Below are 23,420 nucleotides of genomic sequence, written 5' to 3'. Positions count from 1 at the left end.
CAAAGTTTCCTTTCTTTAGCATTCGTGAAGGACAGTTTGCTTACTTTTCCCTTCAGATTTCTTGTGGTATCTGGTTTTGCATTCATTTGGCCACAGTTCTGCTCTATTTCACTTGACCTCTTTCTTACTTCGACGGCTTCTTGATATCTTCGAATCGTTGTTACATATTGTATTTACTGTTTGGTTTACAGTTTTCAGTGTGTATATCATAGCTATATAAAAAATTTACAAACTACATATATGTGATATATTCACCCAAACACCTGCTGACAAAATACGAAAAAACTTTTTTGACTACCCAATATATTTTATATTTTAAATCAAAAATCCAAAAGTTAAGGAAACCATCATTAAATGTGAAATAGGTCTAAAAAATATGCATACGATATACTAGTAAAGTTTTCTCCCAGAAGGAAGTTATTTTATGAAAATCTTTTTTATTTAACAAATTGTTCAGATCAGGCAACTGTAGCATGTAGCTATATAGCTTGTTTACAACAAAAATAAAGAATTAGCAAATAGTTGTCCATTCAATGTAAAACGGCCCGTTACATTGTCAGATATAGTTTCACGTATCGTTTCCATACACAAACTGTGAAGGGTATAATAGCTGCAGTGCAGCAAAGGCAAGCGATTTTTTGCTTCTTTTTCAAAATTTACACATTTTTGGAAATGTGCGCTTGTGTTTTATATTCCAAAAAAATCTTTTGATCTGCATACATTTTGTGGCATATAGGCAATTGGAAACCAGACCGCATACTTACTTTTTGTATATGTGAGTTTGAAAACTCTTAAAATATTATTTTATTGTTGCTTGTACGTAAAACTGAGAAACTGTATCAACACTTTGCTCGGCGAAGTAATCCGCATTCAAGAACTAAATAAATAGAAAAGAAAAACTAGCCAACACTGTAAGGCTGTGCACATAGTGCTATAGACAGCAGAGCGGCAATGAATTTGAAGGTCAGCCAAGCAGCGAAACCATCATATGAGTTAACTGTATCACTCACTTTGCTTAAAGTTTCTATTGTATTGTGTTTGTATGCAACATGCAACATATAAACTCAGCTGGACTTTTTACAACTTATTTCGATATTAGCATTCTTCTTTTTCTTTTCTGCGATTCCCTTCGATCTGGCTGTGTACCGTTCGTATCATTTTTTTGCATTTTTTATGCTTCCATTTCATCAATGAATTGCCTCCACACAATGTTACTGCAACATGCAACAAGGACACTCATTTCTGATGAGCTGCAAGTGCTGTGGTTGTCATGCGGCAAGCAACAGAGGCACCACAGATCTAAATGAATTTAATTACGAGAAACACGCTGGAAAATGAAAAGAGGAAGACACACAAAGAAAAGAATCTCAGAAAAACGCAAAGAAAAGAATTGCGATGATGAAAGAAATATTCTAGGAAATCAGCGACAGAGCAACACAGCTACTATAATGGAAATGCGTGGTTCGAAAAAGCGAATGGGAGGGAAAGTCCGCTAATTGCATACGTAAAGCTTGATAAAAGGTGAAATGTTGTTTCAGTGGTTGCTGACAACAACAACTAATTGGTATTCAGTGCGCAGGGTTAGCACAGTAAATACATACAAACACGCTGAAAGATGCAATAATGCTTTGAAACAGCACTATATTGATACCCTTGCAACCAGTTGCTATAGAGTATAATTGTGTTGTTCAACTGGCGATTTTTTTCTATTCTACTATTGACCTTGGCATAGAAGAATTCTCCTTTAACTTTGGCATCAAAGAATCCTTCGTTAATTGAGGCATCGAAGAATTCTTCGTTTCTATGGTAAGCGAAAGCGGTGATCAGTTACTTTTCGTAGGACATCGCCGTGTTAATTTTCATCGGTCGGAGTAAGCGATACAATCATACTGCATCGTTTACCTTGCTCGCTTACCAATGTCTACCACATCCCGCTGGGTTATTATTGAAATTCAAAGAGAATTCTTTCTTCATAGTAGTATGTCTGTGCCAAAAATGGGCTTAATCGGGTCAATACTTCCCTTAGTCCCCATATACTTACCTTATATAAAGATTTTCGAACCTTTGGGTGGCTTTATACCGCATAGATCAGCCAATATGTGAGTTATCTTAATAAAATTGAGAGAGTGTGTTTTTTTATAACGGTGGATATTTGAGCTTAGACTGAATACAATCGTGTGGAATCTCGCCCCAGACCCCATATAACGGATAGGCTTTACGTACCTGAAGGTATTTCCCTATAATCGTTGCAAGTTGCAAGATAATAAAATGTTTGGTTATACCCGAATTTAGCTCTTCTTTACTTATTTATTCTATGACAGCTCAACATCAGCATTCAGTCACGATTCGAAAAACAATATTTGGCCTGCTTGGCAATCACTTGTATTATGAAAATTAAAAATTAACTATTTCAAATATAATAAGCATTTGGAACTGAATACAATTTTAAAATGAATTGACCCACAGTTATAGGATAAGCTACAATTTCGAAATACACTTGAAAGCAAATATTAATTTATAAACATCCTAACTCAAAACAGCATGTATTATACAATTTCTAATTTGGTGTATTTTTTTATTTCTTTCAGGTATGTCACTCGAGTGAAATTTCTACGAAACACTATTGGTAAAGTATGAATAACTAACCACTATACTTATACGAAAAAGGGAAGTGAACAAAGAGGGAAATGGAACAAAGGTGCTAAATTGTTATTTAAGAAACTATTTTTACACTGATTTGTAATAAATTTCGTCAACGCTTCTTTATATACAAGTTTTACTCAAAAAAAAAAAACTAGTAATTAATTGTGAGAATTGCGGATCTTCGTTTTGGAAAATCAAAAGTAGAAAAAAATAGATGTTTTCAGAAAATAGCAGCAGAAGGCAGTTGCAGTAAGCTCCACAGTAGAACAACCGGAAAATTTTCCATTAAAACAAATTTAAAGAAGAAGCAAATATAGGAGTGGTATGGATGGCAGGCAAGCGAATGAAAAAAGTTTTTGCGCGTGTCATGTGAAGGCATTGCATACCTTGAGGCGTGCAGAACCCTTATATCTAAACGCATACAAATGCACGTGTAAGTAACTCCACACGCATGCGCGTCGCTGCTACCACAACGAAATTGATTGCTAAACACGAAACGTGCTGGCACTTGCGAAGCTAACAACACACAAAATACCAACAGCAACAAGAACAAAGTTCATGTAAAACCAACGGGATTGCAAATAGCACGACGGCAAGTGACAAAGTTCCTATAAAGCTTGAAAATGACGTAAAAAATAGTCAAATATTCGAGAAGGTTTCAGAGAAGTTTTCAGAGGCAAAGAGCTTAACGCCGACTTCTCATGTGCGCATTCCTCAGCAAATGGTGGAAGTGTGTGGGTAAACGGACAGGTGTCAATGTGGCAAGTGTGGCAGGCAGGCAAGCAAGTTTTTTAGCATGAGAGATATATGTAAGTGTCGAGATGCAGCCTCCTCATGTGTCGAAATCACAGGCAGAAAATTAAATCGCACCACCACAACAGCGCGCCGAATTTATAAGCGTTTGCTGTCAGCAGCGATTGCGGATTGCAGCACATATGATCACAAGTGTGTGCGTGTGTGAGCATCTTAGCACACAGGTTTCCTTCTCAATTCAATTGAACACTCTGCGGCGACATAACATGCTATTGCACTTCATATGCACAGCGCGTCCCTACTTCGTTGCCATTGCGGCTTTCCCTCCTTTCGCTGCCACAACGTGTTGAAAGCAAATTTCGTGATTCGGCGGCCCGCAGTATGTGTGTCCTACCAGTGAACGTGCTGAGCACTGCCGATACCAGTAGTTGTTTGCGAAAACTTGCCTCTCACAATCAGTGTGGTTCCTTTCACATGCAGTGACGCCAAACAATTCCATCGAAATTGCATTTATCGGTGTGCTTGCATTGTCCCGCCTGAGTATGCTTCTCGACCTTAGTGGCTGACGTGAGTGTGTATGAGTGTGTGTTCTTGCGCCACTTGTATGTCGGCTTCAACACACCATGACCTATGCAGGGCATACTCAAGAGATGGGCTCTTCACTTCGAGGATACCGCTATCCCTGCAACTGCCTGACCATGACACCGCCCTCATCTGCCAACGTTTTGGGAGTTTTCAATATTGCATTTCAACTTATTTTTATCCTTTATTTTTATGAGAACCACTCATATGTGGGAATATGTTTTTATGCCGATTCATACAATGTGCCAGTTTTGCCACATTTTGACAGCCTCACAATGCTGTATTACCGCAACTCATCATAACCGCCTCTTAACATTCGAATATTTACTCTGCTCTCAGCGTACTTTTAAAATTACTTTCTCTCCTCGCCTTTTTTCATTACTGGCTACCCCTCAGCCACATTTACTTTGCACTAGCACTAAAACAAGTTATTATTTTTAATGTTTGCTTATGAATGCGCGTCAATGTGATGATGATAAGTCCCATCATATACGAAATTCATCTCTCAATTGTAGTTTTATCGGCACATTTTGCCAATCGGCGTTTAGCCGACACACCTTCTTAACGAAGAGCTTTCCCGATATTATTGTAGGGGCTCATTAAAAAGAGTTAATATGAAATATGTAAATTCATCGATAAAATTGTCAATTACTATCCGGAAAAGCTATCCAAAATAATTGATCCCGTTTTAAGTTCCTCCTAAAATGTTTGGAGACTTTTAATTTTCTCGCCACCCAATGAGTGTTACATAATTCACTATACGAGGTGTGTTCAAAAAGTATCGCGAATTTTGTGTTTTTTCAAAAATTATTTATTTATTCATGAATATCTATTTTGTCCCCTTCAAAGTAATCCCCATGAGATATTATACACTTGTATACTGCGGCATCATTAGTGTGTTGTTTTTAGCCAAAAAGTCGCGCACAAGCAACGATGTGTGTGAGCAGGGGCGTTATCGTGGTGCAATTTTTTTGATAGGTAAAAATCGAAGACGATCCAAAACACGTGCAAGCAAAGCAGCTGTCAACAATTAAATGAACATTAAAAATGGCCGAGCTTGTCGGCATAAGTGAGAGACATGAGTACCAACATAACGCCACAAAAAATTCGAAATTCGAATATACGTAACCCGCGAAAATTCAAAATTCGCGATACTTTTTGAACACACCTCGTATAGTAAGTAATTCCACTATATATGTAGTTCGAAGAATTTCACTTAAAACTAATTGTTAATAAATATTTCCAATAATTTCAAGAGGCATTTTCTTAATCAACCAACAATTTTTGATGTCTCCAAAGCATTTGCAGAATAAAATATTTCCTGAAATAGATTTGGATATTGAATACCCAAATAGGTATATCAAAGTACGTATAGTATTGCTCGCTATCACGGACAGCGAGAGTGAATTTGTGTGAGTTCGTGGGTGTGTGGACGATTTTTAATGACGCTCTCAATGCTAACAAACAGTCCAATTGGAAAGTTTCCGAAACAATAGTTCCAAATTATAAATTTTGTAACTAAGCACACAACAAACAGCAAATTGGCGAAAATGAAGTCGAAAGCAGCAAGGTGAATTTGGGGGAAAATGTCCCGCTTTGTCACACTTCTTTGCAACAGCAATTTTCACACTTTTTACTGGCAATTTTGTCACTATTTCGGATATTTCAAAGAACAACAAATATCAACAACAACTACAGCATAGCAATAAAAGCAAAACCATGAAAACAACGCTGCATGAAATGAATTTAATAACAACAACAACAATAAAATATTGTAGCAAAACCAAAAAGAAATAAAAGTTGTGTTGCAAAGACAAATAGCAAACAGCAATAAAACGCCCGGAAAACAAGCAAGCAAACAAACGGAGCAGAGCAGAGGAGTGTAAACATGCTTGATACTGACGCCGGAAGGCCAGGTGTGCCGGCAGAGGCGCAGACGGCGGCGGCAACAACGCAGTGTCAGTGAAAATAAGCTGGGCGAGTCACAGGTCAGCAGCAGCGACAGCGGGGGCAGGCGGGTGCGGAAACAGTTCCATGAAACCGGTTGCAATAAACAGCAAATGAAAAACAATGCAAGGAATCGAAAAATACCGTTGCTTGTTATCCTTTGCACACACTCAAAAGTATATTTGTTGCAGTTTGTGTGAAAAAACCGAGAGAAATAAATCAACAAAACGCTCTGTAGTACACATGCAATTCATGGCGAATTGCAGCTAGAGCCCATCACTTTGCTCTTCAAACGACCTCACACAAACATGTATGCATATATACAGATACATATGTGTCCTGCATTCAATGTCTGACGTTGTTCAACGAACTTCAACAACAAATTTACTTGTTTCCACCTTTGGCTCTTTTCTTGTTGTTATTGTAACTAAAGTTGTCGTTTTGGCCTATCGAGTACACTCACCGTTGGCCTGGTTGCCTGCAGTCAACAATCAGTCTGCAATGTTGCCATATGTATGTAAATATTTGGTAGTGAATCGCAATAAATGAGAATTGGACAATTGAAAGTGAACTCCTCTTCGGTCAAATTAATTGAATTCAAAGGGAAATTTCTTCAAAAACTTGAACAACAAGCAAACCCATTTGAAATGCCGAAATTCAAAAACTCGCTGTTTCGGTCATTTCAAGTGTTGAAACTTTAATATTATCTTCAAAATTTGTAGAGAATTGGAAAGCATTCAAAAACTTGACCAACATTTCGGCCGCTTTACTCATACAGTTCTTGAAAACTTTGGAGAAAAATCCCAAATTATTTTTTTCGTGTTTATAGTTCGCAGGATTTATTAATCAGAGAGTGTAGAAAGGAGCTTTCGACATGTCGCACTCGTAGCTTGGAATGATATCGACAGAAGGAATCAAGTTAGCCAATAAACCCTGCGACGTCTATTAAAAGCACTGATAAATTCATTAATTCATTCCCTAAAGAAATAACACCTTTACCGCACAGCGTCTATTAAAATGTTTTTCTCGACCAATGCTCTTAGCGATTACTGTTGACAATTATGCGCTTGAACTGGAATTGAAGTAAACTAGTGTGACACATGTGCCAGAAAATCCACGCAGAAGATTAACTACAATGCACCAACCCCCGCTCGTGCACATACTCACAAACCACACATGCCGATTGCAAATTTCCAACTATTACCCGAAAATCGAAAAATTTGCGACAGTCGGTTCTACAAATTATGACATTCGAAAAACGTGCTATCCGTTCGCATGTTTGTGTGTGTGCTCGGCGTGGATGCAGCTCAAGAGTTTCATTACCGCATCGTAACGACGGACAGCTCAATCAACGCAGCCATCAATTTCGGATTGGCAACGCTTCGAGCCACTGAACTAATCAATCCATGGAAACCAACGAAACTAATAAAGACAGGCAGAATCGCCCAAAAATACCATGGATTGCGCACACAACTATGGCCGACTACTGGCTCCTTGAAAATGCCGTGGAATCTACTAGAAAAATATACCACTTGTGGCTACCAGCAAAAAGCAGCTAATGGAAAACCACTTTGCACTTGCATCACACTATAACAGCAACAACATCAAAGAGAAACTGAGACGGTTGACATCAAAACATGGAGCGACGTGAAAAATCTTCCGTAAGTTGCCACAAATGCAACGAGTAGCTAGCTGATAACAGCTAAAGCAATGCAAATGCCTCAAGTGCCAGCTGAGCGCCGCTGCGAAGGATTTCGCTACTTCAGTGATTTGGATGCCATGAGTGAAATGGCGTAGTTGCTTGCAACACTCAGCAAAAACGCACCCGCATAGTACTCGTATAAGCAACAACAAGACACCAAGAGCATTATCAGCAAAAGCTGATTTGTAAAAACCGCTGCCCTGTCTGCCCCGTCTTCCCTCACCATCGGTAGGGATAATGTTGGCGAGAACAATGCCGGAGGGCTTGAGTCTTCGAGTCTGAGAAGGAACAAGCGAGTAAAATCTCTAAAGGCAAATCGATGGCAAAAAAGCAGAAAGCAAACATTTGACGAAAATACGAAAATGCTCGGCGACGGGACGTGAAAATCCCACAATGCAAATTGCCACCAATGCGCCGAGACGGTAGCCAAGGCGTCAATGCTCTTCAATGGCAACAAAGGGCGGCAAATACCGAGTCCGGATTAATGGAAGGCAAACTCGGTAGTAAGCTGTGTTGAATTGCTGCGAGACGTCTGGAGGTTACATACATATGTATGTAATGCGCAATACTATAATCATTCTTAAGCTGTTGTATGTGCGCGCACATTTGTTAGCTAAGAATTCGACGGCGAGATGTGTGAGTTAGCGTTATTTTTTTTATCAAAGATGCTTTCAATGCTTTTACTTTGCCAAGCAGACACAGGTGCTGTAAAAGCACGGCCAATTCGAAGCGATTGGCAGGTGAAAAGGCTTTAATAAGTTATAATTTCAAGGACTAGTAAAGCATATCAATCATAGCTTCAACTACTCAACTCTACTTTATACATGCCAGCAGCTGAAAAGTAAGAGTGAGTCCTAAGAAAGCAGGAAAAAGTACTGCCTCCACTTTATAGAAATAAGAGTGGTGATTACAAAGTGAAACAAGTGCAGTATATTGCCAATAAAACTGAATGAAAGTAAATCTTGCTTACTTAGACAATTTCCCTCTAATTTTATAAGTATTACCACGGAATGTAGGCAGCTGTTTAATTTCTGGTATTGAAGCGAAGTTTTTGAGTAGTGTGCAATATGAAACTGAAATTTTGTAGATATTTTGAAAAAGTTCCATTTATGGCACACCATATTTTTTAAATTTCTGTGCAAAACTATTCGAACTGGCTAAATATTCTGAAATATTATATAAGCGACTTAATGACATGACATCTTTGTGTTTTATTTTAAAAAGTTATTGTATTATTATTTGTATTTTATATTGAAAAAAATTGTTCTTCACCTTTTTGCTCCCTTATCAAGCTTCTATTGAGACGTTCGCTTGATAAAATCAACCAAGTGTCTTGAAGAGCTACACAGCTCAATGAGAATAAATTGCCTTACAATAATATTTTCTTCATGCCTACGCCCCTCTCCTCATCATTATACTGTGTTGTGTACTCGTCTTGCAAACACACCGACAAATAGCCAGTACGCACCCTCACGTGCGTGAGCAAGTGAGCATAACCGTTAAACCAGCCACTGCCTATATTCCAGTCACCTTCCATGTAGCGAATAAAATATAACGTTTTTAAGTAATTCTGCTGCCCATCATCTCCGTAAACTTCAGAAGCAATTTCCTACGGTTTTAGGTTGCATCTCCTTCCCTTTTTGTACTGCAATTAAAAACAACCCCCGGTAACTGACCCCTGAACAGCATCCACACGCACGCACATACACCAATACCCAAGTGGTTTTATTGCTCGAATATCAGGAAAACTCTATTTTTATAACGCACCCTTTTCCCCAAAAATTTTCCGCAAATTTTACCATTTGCACGCTTCAAAGCTTACTCCGACTTCTTGCTATTCGATGATTTTATATTTCTATTTTATTACATTTTACCTTGAATTGTGCTCAGGGGAGTTTGCGTGCATATCTAATATCCTGGATTCTAGCCTCCGATAGCGCTCTTGGCGTGGTGTGCGCAGCGCAAGGCTCCTTTTATGAAAGCATACTTTTTGGGGCAAACTAAATAAATTATGTGTTTGTTTGCCGGTGTGCATGTGTATGTGTGTTTGCTATTTGTTTTCATGCACGCGCTCAAGCACATGGCTGCAGGGAAATCGCAACGCCGGCACGCACTCACACACACACATCCATCCACATTAAAACCGAATGCTCAACAATAACAGACAGCACATGCGGGCGCAAGAAAGGGAAATATAATAGTAAACACAAAGATTAGTTTGTTGTTTGTGTACTGCCTTTGGTCGGCTACAAATGCCGGTGCGCAATTTGCAAATATTTAATGCAAACCTAGACAAACAGACGCCGCGGCCGCTGCTGCCGCTCAGGAGGTCAGACAGCCGGCGGTGCGAAGGTGTGCGCAAAGTGAAAGGGAAAATTGTGTAGTGGAAATTGGAAAATTGAAAAGTGTGAGTGGTGCGAAAATCAGACAAATGGCAGACTTTCATTGTAAACGCGCAAAATTCGTCGAAGCGGAGAATGGTGGTGGCTCAGCCTTTTACAGACGCCTCGCTAGACATCGAGAGTGTTTTCGCTTTATTAAAAGATGATATACCTACATACATATAGTATGTGCTCGGGCATCAAAGGTATATACTGTTCGTAACTGGATCCATTGTGAACGATTAAATCAATATTTAAGAATTGTTCTCATTATTTTCTTTACTTGAAGCGTTATGTAGTGGTGAATGTGCATATGTGAAAATTAAAAATTTGACTTTGATACTTGCGACTCTTATATGTACATTTAACATTAGAATGAAAATTCGCAGTAAAAAAATAAAGAAAGAAACTACTACAGCCTTCTCAAGAATACTTGAAACTCCAGAATAGTCGTCTTCTAAACCATTAATATAAAACGAAAACTTTTGATATGTTAGATCAATAATTAGGGAAGGTCTAAGGGCAAGTACACCCGAAATTAGACATCCTTTGGTTTTTATCCGAGCACCGCGCTCTCGCTCGCTTGCATATGTTGGGTAGTCGAAAGATTCTTTTCGTATTTCTAGTAAAATTCTAAATTATTTTCTTTATATTTATAGTAATAAATTAATAAACAAATTGTACCATTTTAGTCGACCACTTTTTGCCAATTTTCCCCTAGAGACATTATTCCACCAGTGTAAAACTTTCATCAGTGTAAATCGAAATTTCTAGAACAGAAGCGAGCGAAGCATTGTCGTGTTACACGAACTGATACAGCAACGTGTCCGTAAAATTTAAAAATCTCATTGGTGCCTTGTGTGGCATTCTTCCCTTTTTTATATATAAATTTCAAAATATAGCGAATTTCTTCATTATTTTTACTCATTTTTAAACGGCTGTAACTTTTTTTTCAACTTCCCCGAATTAAATTTTTTTTTTTGGTTAATGAAGAAAATCTCACCTTTCCAACACTATATGATTGTGATTGGTAGCACTGGAGGTATACGATTGCAACGAAATCTATTGACAAGATACGAAAAAACTTTTTCGACTGCTCAATGTAATCTTTATATATATAAATCATCTGACCGTGTGTTTGCATTTGAACTGCTCCTAAACGGATGGACCGATTTTGATGAAATTTTGTGTGTATGTTCAAGGAGATTCGATAATGGTTTAGATTTACAATTTGGTCCACTGGAAAATGTTTTTTAAATTATTTTTTCATTTTTAATCAATTGTTAATTTTGGAATGTTTGACCGATAGATGGCGCTACCATCGCAGTATCCAATATTCAAACCTTAAATTGGCGTAAACGTGCATTAAAGAAAACGATGCCAAAGTAAAAGACATCTGTGGATCAAGTTTTTATATTGTGGACAGAGTTGTTCGTTCTTAAGTAATAAATTGGGTGATTCAATACATCTATGGGTAGCTATAACATTTTTTTCATACCTGCTAACTATTGGAGGGGGTATCTTGACAGGCAATTTAAAATTGCAAAAGGTCTGGCATAAAAAATAGCGGCATAACTGAAGTGTTGATAAAAAATTTGAGATATACAGAAATCTTTTCGAAGCATTGCACAGAGCAATGCAATATTTAAACGGGAACGATGAATACATATGTATATGCGTACAATTTCAAACTGATCCTTCCTGAAAAATAATAAAATTGCTAAATATTGGGAATGGTAGAATAGAACTGCAATCAAATACACAATGCAATGAATTAAAACTGGCTCATTTATCATTCGATGAATAATATACCACGGGCATCCCAAAAGACTGATGCCATAACCTTGCCAGCCGATTTTTTGTCTTTCCACGCTTGAGAACCGTTTCTTAATATGCAGTCCACCAGGCTGACAATCGATTGGACTCGATTGATTTCACTGATGCACAGCCCAAATTCAATAGTATTTTTACCCCAAAAACCAATTCTTTCTTAACGCACGAAATGCTTTTTGATTCATTTTTGTTGCTTCATCAAAAATGCGATTATTCCTTAACTAATACTTATAATCTAACTAATAGAAATCATATAGATGGTATTAGTAGTACTATCTATGTATGAGCCACAGTAAAACGTAAGTGGGTCCTCTTATGTAACTATATAAATATATTCAATTCAACGGCTAGATGTCATCCAGACAATGTCGATAAGAAAATGCAGTACTAAATGTATCGCGATTATTTTATAGGTTGGGCCAAGCTATTACACCCTGTACAGCATGTTGCGAAAGAATTCATAGAAAGGAAATTTTTATTGAAATGACTTTTCCTCTGAAAACAAGAGGAAGAAAGAGAAACAATATTGTTGCAATTATTGTATTTTGACACCGTTTCTTAAATAAATACCGTTTTATTTGTGGATTTAAATTTACTAATATTTTTTAATTTCCCAGGCGTTTAATTTAAAAACTGTGTCACATGCACACACACACCTATGTTAATAGATATGTATGTATGTTGCAATCGATTGTGTTACTTAAATATTTATTTAAAAAATCAGAGCCGCAGCACGTCGCGCAAATAACAGTTTTCGCCACTTTTGTTTATTGAATTTTTTAAACTTAATTTATATTTGCAATGCAACGCTTATTTCGTTAATGACTTTGTATGGCAAATAATGCCTGCAATTAAATAATTTCATTGTTTATCGAAGAGTGCAAATGAAATGCAATTTGTATGTGCGTGAGCGTATGCGTATGCGTCGGCGTGGAGCTGTTCGCAGGCGATTCCACCAGTCATTGCCCCACTCAGCGCCGCCGCTGTTGTCATCGCAGTTAATTGCAGTTATTATTATCTGTGGCTGCCGTTATTTTGCTGTTGCTTATTTTTCAATTTAATTTTTATTTTACTCTGTCATTGTGTGCAGCTTTGTGTGTGCAGGTGTGTGTTCGTGTGCGTTCGTGTGCTTGCGGTGCCGTTGTAAATGTATAAACAACATTGTGTAAATTAGAGCTGTGGCTTGACAACAGCTGCAACTCGTCCGTTGGCCGCCGCCGCCGCCGGTGCAACATAGACACCACATTCACAAAATGGTGGCAAGCAGAAATATTTTCGTTGCGCCGTCACTTCTGCTTCCACGCCTTTTTTGTTGTTGATTATTTTTACAACAGTTGTATAAACTTAAAGCAGCAAAGGTCTTTATATTGTTTAAACATATCTACATATGTATGTATTTGCGCATGTGTGTGATTGTGAGTACGTTGGTTCAGCGAGATGGCAACTTTTTCAAGTTGCATTAACTATGTTGCAATTAAATGAGGTAAAATTAAATAAACAAAATGGCAATTGAAAGCACCAAAAAAAAGAGAAGGGAAGTCAATATTAATGCCTGATTTTTTTTTTTATGTTAAAAATGCTTTAAAATCCGATCACCTTAAAGGAAAATGGCTTATATAATAAAATTTCTTTTATGATAGTAATCATTGATAGATCATTATTTATTTAAAAACAAAACATGAATATTTATGCATTATAAATAAATTAAGTTCGTCCAGTAAAAACTTAAAAAAAATTATATAAAATATTTTTTTTTTTTTCAAAATCGACTTCTTGATTTTCGCTTTGCTTTCAACCGTAAACGATTTGCCAACTCTTGTCTACATTTGTGCGCGCTTAACAAAAATACAATAACAGTTCAACAGTTTCATGGGAATACTTCTTCTACGAGCAAGGCTTCTTTGGTGACTCTGTTTCTAACGTAGAAGTACACATGTACATACATACATATATGATCCTGTAATTTCGCAGCGCATAGAAAAAGATGTTGAAACAAATTGACTTTAGCAATCTTTAACAACATCTGTGTTGTTGTGCTTAATCATTGCATACCTTTGTGAGTAATTCCTGAAGCACTTTCACAGTTCCCTTTACTCTCCCTTCAGCTGATGCTGTATGTGGCCTCCTGCTTCCCTTAGCTTTCGCGTATCCATCTATCTCTATCTATCAGTTGCCATTAATCGCATTCAATTAGCTTTAGTCAGTTTAATTGCCATGCACTTTGTTGGAGTTGTATGCGGTCTTTCTGCCACTACAAACTGGCCAATTTCACTAAAGGATTAGGGATGACTGGCAGCAGAGAGTAAGATGTGATTACGCTAACGCTGATTGCGCGCTGTGGTCACTAACCAGCATTTTATACAAAAGTGGTATTTTTTTCATTTTCCGCCTATCCACTTCATTTTCCGCTACTCTATTCCCTGCTCATAGCTGACATAGAGAGCGTGAAGATGAAAGCACACCGAATGCAGCAACTGGCAACTCTTAATTCTACAGTCAATTGCTGAGTTGGTTTACCAATTCACAGAAAATATGGAAACACGGAACGCTTTGGCTGGCGCATTTCTTCCTTTGAAACTGTCGTCGTTTTAATTAATCAACTGGACAACATCGTCTACTAATCGCAATCACTGAGGTCACGGCAGCGCACTCGTTCTTATAGCTCGCGCCAGCAAGTACGCCACACCAACGGTTGCTTCTCTTTTATTTGCTCTTTTGTGCGTGCGTTTGTGCGGCTGTCAGAATTGTAATTCACCTTACCGCTTCGAAGCAGTGAAAGGCGCTCGAGACAAATGAATGGCTGCAATGGCGATTTGATTAAAAGCACTTAGCACAGTTGTTTGACCGGTGCGAAATAGCAGCGAAAAAAAAGAAGACACAGTTAGAAAAACACATATACTTGCAGAAGTGTATGGGTGTCTGTACCGTATAAAAATTGTAGCAACACAAAGCAATTAAGGCGAAAAATTGCAAAGCGCGTGAAAACCTCACCCTTCAAGAGATTTCTAGAAGGTGGTAATTATTTTTTGATGCATCTTCGTAACAACAACTCACTACAAAGAACACCACGTTCCCGTACTCTTAACCGTTCCAGCGTAAAGACTGTCGTAAGGTAAATTATTCTTGCACCGGAGGTTTGCTGAGTCATTACTTCAGAGCCAACGTGGACGACACTATCTTTATTTATATCAGTTGGTGCCGGCAAAATCCTATTGACGCACATGAACCCACACTCAACACCAACTTGGACCAAATATTCAGTACTTGTATAAAGAATTTTGAGTCTGAATCCTCATTTGCTACTCATTTTTAAGGTATTTGTAAGACTTCGTAAAGACGCTCCTTCTGAAAATATCTCGATGATTCACTCGCCGTCACACACATAGTCTTCTTAAGACATATTTATGAAGAGGCTGTGTTTTTAAACATTTAAACGACACCTTCTGTGTTTAAGACTCCTTATAACGGTGCGTTTGCCCCCTTTTATGGAGTTATTGCCTAAGTACACATGTACTCGAAGTGTAAAGCACTTTGCTCATGTTTATGCAAGCATGTAAGCAAGTGACGAGTCAGAGCCAGGCTTTGAATTACAGCCATGTAGATAAATGCTTAAGTGCATGTATGCGTGTATGTGGCAGTGTGCGGCTATGCTGATGGTAAGTGATGCTCGCTTTGTTGAAGGTGTCAGTCGTGTTCATTCGATGGTGATGTGTACAAACTAAGCCGAATGGTGGGGACCCGAGGTGTTAGTATCCCGGCTCTGGTAACAATAGCGAGGCAATCTCAGCGCTTAGTTACAGTGTTGGAGCTAAGCAATGCGGGAGGGTGGAGTACTACGCCTACCTGTGTACTCAGAAAAGTTCACATTTATGTGTGGGTGTGTGTGAAAGTAAGACGGGACAAACAATAGGAGTCCGTCCATTCAGTCGCTCTGTTTGGCTATTCAATTTGTATTTACTTGGCAGCTTGGTTGGCTGTATTGCTGCTTAGCCAAGCGTCCTTAGGTGTGATTGGAGTCCCGTCGGGCTGTTTTCCTGCCAAATTTGCATAAACCTGTCGTCCGCCGCCGCAGTGCCACTTACATACATACATACGTGTGCGAGTATGATGTTGTTAAAGTTCTGCTGGAGCACCGCAGGAGTGGTGAGTTGTTGAACAGGCGAGTTGAATAAGCAAGTCAGGTGACATTTACAAATCCGTGCTGTTTACTATACCCACACAAACACACATAAGCTGGTTTTCACATGCATTCACATACAACCAACACACGAGCTCACGAATTATCATTGCCGCTTTGTGTAAGGAGGTTGGAAGTTGAAGAGCGTGTTCGGTTGTTTCTAGCCGACTAGTGGTTGGCAGCTGTGGAGCAACAGCAGCCTGTACTCCAAACAATCTGCGACAGGCGTAGCCAAGTTGTCGTTGGCGGTTAAAGTGAGTGTCGAGTGGTTGCCTCTCGAATTAGCACAAAGCGGCGTTCGTGGCACGAAAAGGCAGCACGAGTGCCGTACATACATATGCCCATAAGAATGTAGGTGCTATATATGTGAGTGTTTGCGCTACATGCCTTTTTTTAATATGCCCAAATGTGTGTGTGACCTAAGCAAACGCTTTCTTGCATGTGTGTGAACAAGCATTTTCATGTGTATGTACTGGTATGCCTGATAGCTTGAAGTGCATTCGCTTGTACTCTATGCTTGCATATTTGAATAATGTATGTCGCTTAGTCGCCTATTTTAATGCTTCGATGTGTGTGTGTCAACTCAGTTACTATAGCCGGCGGCATACTACAATTTTTTGCAACAGCACTTTGTATAATCAGCAAGAAATTGCTTTAATATTTTAAATTTAAATTGTACAAATTATGTAGTTTAATTCAGGTCGCTTAAAGTGAGTAGAAAGCTGACGGCAAATTTAATTATTACAATTTTACAAATTTAAAATAGAATATACCAAATGAAAAACATCTGCTAGCTGAAACTGAGCTAAATTTGCCTAAACTTCCCACTACACCACAGGTATCACGCCAGTAAACACATACAAACGCCACTGAGGCTGCACTTTTCTAAGCGTTACGCCAGCTGCAGTTGCTTTCAAAGCGAGCCACTGCAGTTGCCACACAAACATGCAGCAGATAACTGCATTGGCTGGTATTGGTATACACAACTAAAACGCCAAATTTACACAGTTCTATATCCGTTTCCGTTTTGCACCGAAAATGCATTTGTAATTGGAATTTCATTCGCATGCGAAGTCGCTTTCGAAACTGAACTTTTCACCGAACACAATGCTTTCAATAATTGAACTTGTCATCTACAAAAGCATGCACCTGCAAACGGAAATGGCAATAGCAGCGGAAAAGGAAACGGATAAGAGCTGAACTATCACTGTGTGCATCATGTTTAAGCGCAAGAATATTGGAATGGCAAACGGGATAATGCATTTTGATGGTAGCAACTGCTTGTGAAGAGGCCAACCGGTTTCGGTGAACACACATGCATTCGTACATGCATGCACTTACGCCATTGTTATGCTTCTCAGATGTCCAGTAGTGGCATATATACGCTCATACACGCAAAATTAATAAATGGGGAAGAGTTTCGTTTCAGTTCGAGCTGAAGTCTTACCTGCCTGTTGCATGGTCGGTTGCCGAGTTCGTTTCTCGCAACTGCAACTGTTCACCAACCAAAGGCAAAGTTGTAGCTGCCGTGCTTTTGTATATATTTACTTATATAGATGTATGTATGTGTACATGTATGTACGGGTGTATTTTAAAATGAGACTTTGTATCTGGACTATAAATATCAAATTATAATAGTAAAAAAAAACTGGAATTTCAATTAAAACATAAATTGCCAGGCGCCTAAATATATGCAACACACACTATTAATGTCTCCCTTGCGCTGCGCATGTTCATTAGTGAATTATACTTGTACATATGTACCTATGCACACACTTAGCAACGCGTTAATAGCACCTGTCTCGCTTAATTCTGTTGGCGGCCATAAATTCACTTAATTATAAAATAATTCTACAAATGAACATAAATACTCATTTTAATTGAGTTAATTGCGTTTTTCGCTTGTGTCCGTGTATATGTACATATGTATGTGGAAACATTTGTGTGCGAATACGATACGAGTTCTATGAATTTACTTCGGCGGTTCCAGTACTGCTTAATTTTATTTATTGTAGGCAAATTTTTGGAGATTTTAAAATTATGTACAAGTATGTGCTGATTTCAGTGTTTTGTTTTTAATTTCCTCTCTTCTGCCTTACATTTTAATTTAAAATAATCAAAAGGTACGAGTGACACTTAATAGTTTATATCTATAAACTCATTGCTGTTTAGTATTGCCAACTTCCTAATAGTGAAGGAAGCCAAGATCAAGAGAGGGCTGATTGTTCGGAGACTTTCGTAACGGTTTTTTATATTTTCCGATAATTTGATGTTTTCATATCCGTTCAATTATTTTGTGCAGATTCTATTATATTCTCATATTTTGTTTTTATTTGGTGAAAAGGCAAAACGTGTGGAATGTAGTTTTCCATAAATCGCAACTAAATATGCGTGCTTGGCCGGCGACGTACTTATATTGGGTAGTCGAAAAAGTCTTTTCGTATTTCTAAGCAAACTTCAAACTTAAAATCTCACCTTCCCAACACTGTATGGTATGACACAATGTGATTGGTAGTAATTCAACAACATCTAGTGACAAAATACGAAAAGACTTTTCCGACTACCAATATATCAGCGACCAGTCACTCCATGCGTTTGGTAGCAATTTACAAATGGTATAATGCATTTTGAAGGTAGCAACTGCTTGTGGAGAGGCAAGCCAGTTTCGGTGAACATACATGCATTCGTAAATTCATACACTTATACCATTAGTATAACTGAAGAAGAGTTTCGTTTCGACTACCAATATATCAGCGACCTGACCAGAGTCACTCTATGTATTTTGTAGCAATTTACATGCACGTCCATACAAAAATGCATTTCTTAAACCTAGTTTAGCGGAGCTTTAATGTCATTTACGTGCTGGTGACAGCAGCGCTGTGCTGTGGTTGCCACATGGGTGGCCTTTTTCCAATTACTTTTTTTTGTATTCTTTTACAAACTTTTTGGTTAATCCATTTATTTTTAATGTATGTATATGTATATGCATGCGAAGAGTTGTTTTTTCTCCTTTTTTTACAGTCGTGCGTGCATTCATGAGCATGTGTGAGTGTGATGAGATTTTTGTTTTTGCATTTGCACTTGCATTAATCTCATTAAGCCATTTAACCCTTAATTAGTTAAGCAGTAATTAACAAGCGACACTTAATTGTGGCTGTTGCTGTGTGCTCCCACATTGTTGAAAGTTCACGTATACATGTAATTACTCCGAAAAATGCTTGCACTAATAAATAGCGCAGCCGGAGTGCAATTTGAAGTACTTTTAACTTTTTATTTTCTATTAGAAACTATTTTTTGAATACGCATTGTTGTTGTTGTTTTATATCTCTGTAAAGTTGGTCGTAGGTGATGTGAGTGACGAAAAAATCATACATTCATACATTAGTATATAGTCAAAAACTCTATTTTATGTCAATAGCAATGCCTCAAACAGTTCTCTATTAATGAAAAATTCGTTTAGACTCGACAGCCTGCATTTTTGTTCCGTTTAAAGTACTAAATGCAACTTCTGTCGTTCCAATTCTTATTAGGATCTTCCATCCTCATTCAACTGTCTTATCATTATTAATATATTCACAGTTAAAACAGTACAGATACCTCAACAGTAAATTAGTCTACAAATCCCCCTTATAACATCCTGTGGTGGACAATATAGATCTTACCTCTTATGCCTAAAAAATTCAAAAATCAGGCTTCCTACCAAAATTAGGCTTGAGAGTTATACGAATAAGAATCATTTCAAAATACTCGCAAAATGTTCATTTAACGATATGTTAAAATTATTTTTTATTTATCCATAAATCTTGATATTAATTCACTTGAATCGTTTTTTCGATTCTATTTTATCAGAAATTCAAATTCTCTCAATGACCCGATTGGCGATCGGCTTCTGTGTGTTCTGAGAACTTTACATCTAGTCTCTAACGATCGATTTCACCGAACACTATATCTAATGAACCAATAATGGCCACTGCATCGGCTAAAAAGTGCTTATAGGTTAGTTTATTCATCAGAGCCAAATGTGGATAACTTGCTGCACGAATTTTACAACGATATGGCTTTGAAGTGCCATCCGATACCAGATAGACACCAAACTCACCTTTTGGTGATTCCACAGCGGTATAAGTTTCGCCTGGTGGCACTGCAAATCCTTGTGTATAATATTTAAAATGATGTATTAGCTCCTCCATGCCTTTCTTCATGATTCTTCGCCTCGGCGGACACACTTTATGATCGTCCGCTTTGATTTCACCCGCGGGCAACTTATTGAGACATTGATTGATTATATTACATGCTTCGCGCATTTCACGTATACGACACAAGTAACGATCATAACAGTCGCCGTTAACGCCAACTGGCACCTCGAAGTCGATTTCCGGATATGCATCATATGGTTGCGTCTTGCGCAGATCCCACTTTATGCCAGTAGCACGCAAGACCGCGCCGGAGCAACCATAATTCATTGCCTCATGCGCTGTTATGCGTCCAATACCGATATTACGCATACGCCAAATGCGATTGTCTGTAACGAGGTCCTCAAATTCATCAATGCGATGTCGAAAGCGGCAAATGAAGTCGAAAAGATCATCACAGAATCCGAGTGGCAAATCATAAGCCACACCGCCCGGTCGTATATATGCGGCATGCATACGTGCACCTGAGGCGCGCTCACAGAACTCATACAACTTCTCACGTTCTTCGAACATCCAGAAGAGTGGTGTAATGCCACCGCAATCTAACACAGCAGTGGCGCAAGCCACTGTGTGATTGGTTAAACGCATAATCTCCGAAAACATTGTGCGTATGTATTGCGCACGTTTGGGCACTTGCAGTCCTAACAGTTTCTCGATGGCCAAGCAATAGCAGAGTTCATTCGACATGCATGACACATAGTCGAGACGATCGAAGTATGGTAAGCCCTGTATGTACATTTTATTCTCAATTAGCTTCTCCGTGCCGCGATGCAACAGGCCAATGTGTGGATCGGCAGATAGAACGGTCTCATTATCAAGTTGCAAAACCATGCGTAAGACGCCGTGTGCAGCTGGATGCGCCGGTCCAAAATTAATAAACTTAGAACGAAAAGAGCGATCTATTTGTGGGGGTATTTTGCCGGACCAGCGATCGAAGCGTGATGTATCTTTGTCGTCTATAACGCAGCCTTCGAATTGTTTCATATATTCTGGATCTGGGTACCAGTGCTTTGACTCCTTTCGCTCTAACTTCGGTGACTTATTAGCCTGCTTCTCAGCTTTTGCTGTGCAAGTTAAACGACGCGGTTCTGGATTTAGACGATAAAATGTTTGATTAATTCTATTTGTGTATGCTATAATATGTATGTTCGTTCTTATTTTTAGCACTTACGTTTGTGGTGCGAGAAAAACATTGCCACAGCCATTCTCGCCAGAGAAGATTTGAGAGTATCGCCAAGATCTGGTTTTATCAAAAACCTATTGGTCAACACCTGCTTCGAGTAGTCCTTTACGCGAGACAGTTGCTTTGAGCTGCGTAATTTGAGTAGAACAATCTCCAAAATATTATTCCAAGCGTTCGGCATTTTCGCTTATTTCTTTTCTCCAAAAAAATTTGAGTTTTTTCTTCACAGCAAATTTATTTTTTGAAAGAGAATTGCCAAGTTTTTAAATTCCGAAGCGGATGCCTATTCTAAAAGCAGTATATACAGTACTTTTTTATTGATTTTTTTTTTTTAATGTATTTTCAGATTTTCGAAGATCACTACCATTTCACACATCATAAAGTCGCTAAGCGTTCACTAACACCCTCGCAGTCGCATCAGACACGCCTTGACGAGGATCATAGAGTACAATGGGCTAGGCAACAGCAGGCAAAGTCGCGTCAGAAGCGTGACTACATACGTATGCGCCCGTCAAGGACATCGTCACGTGCGCTCTCACAGGTGGATACAGTTCCTCTAAACGACCCAAAATGGGCGCAAATGTGGTATCTGGTAAGTATTAGCTGGCGAACAAACCAGTGTCTTAAGCAATTGTTTTGCTCAAATATAAACTCGTTTGGTTCTAACTTGTAATTAGAATCGCGGTGGCGGCTTGGATATGAATGTAGTACCGGCTTGGCAGTCTGGCATCACCGGCAAGGGTATTGTGGTGACAATACTTGACGACGGTCTGGAATCGGACCATCCAGATATCGAGCACAACTATGTAAGTTCAACTCGCATGAAACAAACGCAACATCCTTAACACTAATATATTATTTAGGACCCTGATGCGTCTTATGACGTCAACAGCCACGATAACGATCCAATGCCGCATTACGACATGACCGATTCAAATCGGCATGGTACGCGTTGTGCTGGTGAAGTGGCCGCCACCGCCAATAACTCAATCTGTGCGGTTGGTATTGCATTTGGTGCCAGTGTTGGCGGTGTCCGAATGTTGGATGGCGATGTGACGGACGCCGTCGAGGCGCGCTCCCTATCACTCAATCCGCAACACATCGACATTTATAGCGCGTCGTGGGGACCCGACGATGATGGTAAAACTGTTGATGGTCCTGGCGAATTGGCGCAGCGCGCCTTCATTGAAGGTGTAACGAAAGGGCGTCAAGGCAAGGGTAGCATATTTATTTGGGCTTCGGGTAATGGCGGTCGTGAGTTTGACAATTGTAATTGCGACGGCTATACAAACTCCATTTGGACACTGTCAATATCTAGTGCCACCGAAGAGGGTCACGTACCCTGGTATTCGGAGAAATGCAGTTCCACATTGGCGACCACTTACAGTAGTGGCGGACAGAGTGAGAAGCAGGTGGTGACGACAGACTTGCATCATTCGTGTACGGTATCACATACGGGTACCTCAGCTTCGGCGCCGCTGGCTGCCGGTATAGCAGCACTAGTGCTCGAATCGAACACGAATTTGACGTGGCGTGATTTGCAACATATTGTGGTGCGTACTGCAAAGCCGGCCAACTTGCGAGATCCAACATGGTCGAGAAATGGCGTCGGTCGACGCATTAGCCATTCGTTCGGCTATGGTCTCATGGATGCGGCAGCGATGGTGCAAGCGGCACGTAAATGGAAAACGGTGCCAGAACAACAGCGTTGCGAAATTAATGCGCCGCATGTGGACAAGTAAGTAATGTTAAAGCGTTTCGCTGTAAAGGACGTATACTTGAATCCAAGTTACTTTCGTTACTATGCAATGAGGTCTCACAAACACTTTCTTCTTTCCTTTTCAAAGAGTCATTCCGCCCAGAAGTTATATCACATTACAGTTAACTGTAAAACACTGCTCATCCGTCAATTACCTGGAGCATGTGCAAGCAAAAATCACACTGACATCACAACGTCGTGGGGACATTCAGTTGAACCTCAAGTCACCAGCAGGCACCAAAGTTACTTTATTAACATCACGGTAAG

General features: G+C 39.1%; 2 protein-coding genes across 4 annotated transcripts in view; one reads left to right on the top strand and one right to left on the bottom strand.

The window, feature by feature from the left end:
- The window catches only part of LOC105229647 (furin-like protease 1), a 298,513-nt gene that overhangs the window by 249,351 nt on the left and 25,742 nt on the right, over window positions 1-23,420 (top strand). For all 3 annotated transcript variants that reach the window (XM_049448292.1, XM_049448290.1, XM_049448291.1), the window contains 4 exons: window positions 21,741-21,986; window positions 22,072-22,200; window positions 22,258-23,132; window positions 23,242-23,415. In XM_049448292.1, coding sequence (XP_049304249.1) covers window positions 21,741-21,986; window positions 22,072-22,200; window positions 22,258-23,132; window positions 23,242-23,415 — 1,424 coding nt within the window. The remainder of the gene's footprint in view (window positions 1-21,740; window positions 21,987-22,071; window positions 22,201-22,257; window positions 23,133-23,241; window positions 23,416-23,420) is intronic.
- LOC105229603 (NADH-ubiquinone oxidoreductase 49 kDa subunit) lies at window positions 17,489-21,575 on the bottom strand. The gene is made up of 2 exons (XM_011209995.4): window positions 21,383-21,575; window positions 17,489-21,299 (listed from the first exon to the last, which is right to left on the bottom strand). The coding sequence occupies exons 1-2, from the start codon at window positions 21,573-21,575 to the stop codon at window positions 19,939-19,941; spliced, it is 1,554 nt and encodes a 517-aa protein (XP_011208297.1). The 3' UTR covers window positions 17,489-19,938.

The sequence above is a fragment of the Bactrocera dorsalis genome, chromosome 2 (assembly GCF_023373825.1).
Source record: "Bactrocera dorsalis isolate Fly_Bdor chromosome 2, ASM2337382v1, whole genome shotgun sequence".
NCBI lineage: Eukaryota > Metazoa > Arthropoda > Insecta > Diptera > Tephritidae > Bactrocera > Bactrocera dorsalis.
Note: the sequence above shows the minus strand (reverse complement) of the source record. Positions and strands in the feature narration are given on the sequence as shown.

Bases quoted from the DNA above. Each gene is read 5' to 3' on its own strand.
- LOC105229603 (XM_011209995.4), bottom strand. From the start codon at position 21,575: ATGCCGAACGCTTGGAATAATATTTTGGAGATTGTTCTACTCAAATTA. The intron at 21,300-21,382 runs GTAAGTGCTAAA...GTCTAAATCCAG, and splicing joins GTTTTTCTCGCACCACAAAC to AACCGCGTCGTTTAACTTGC.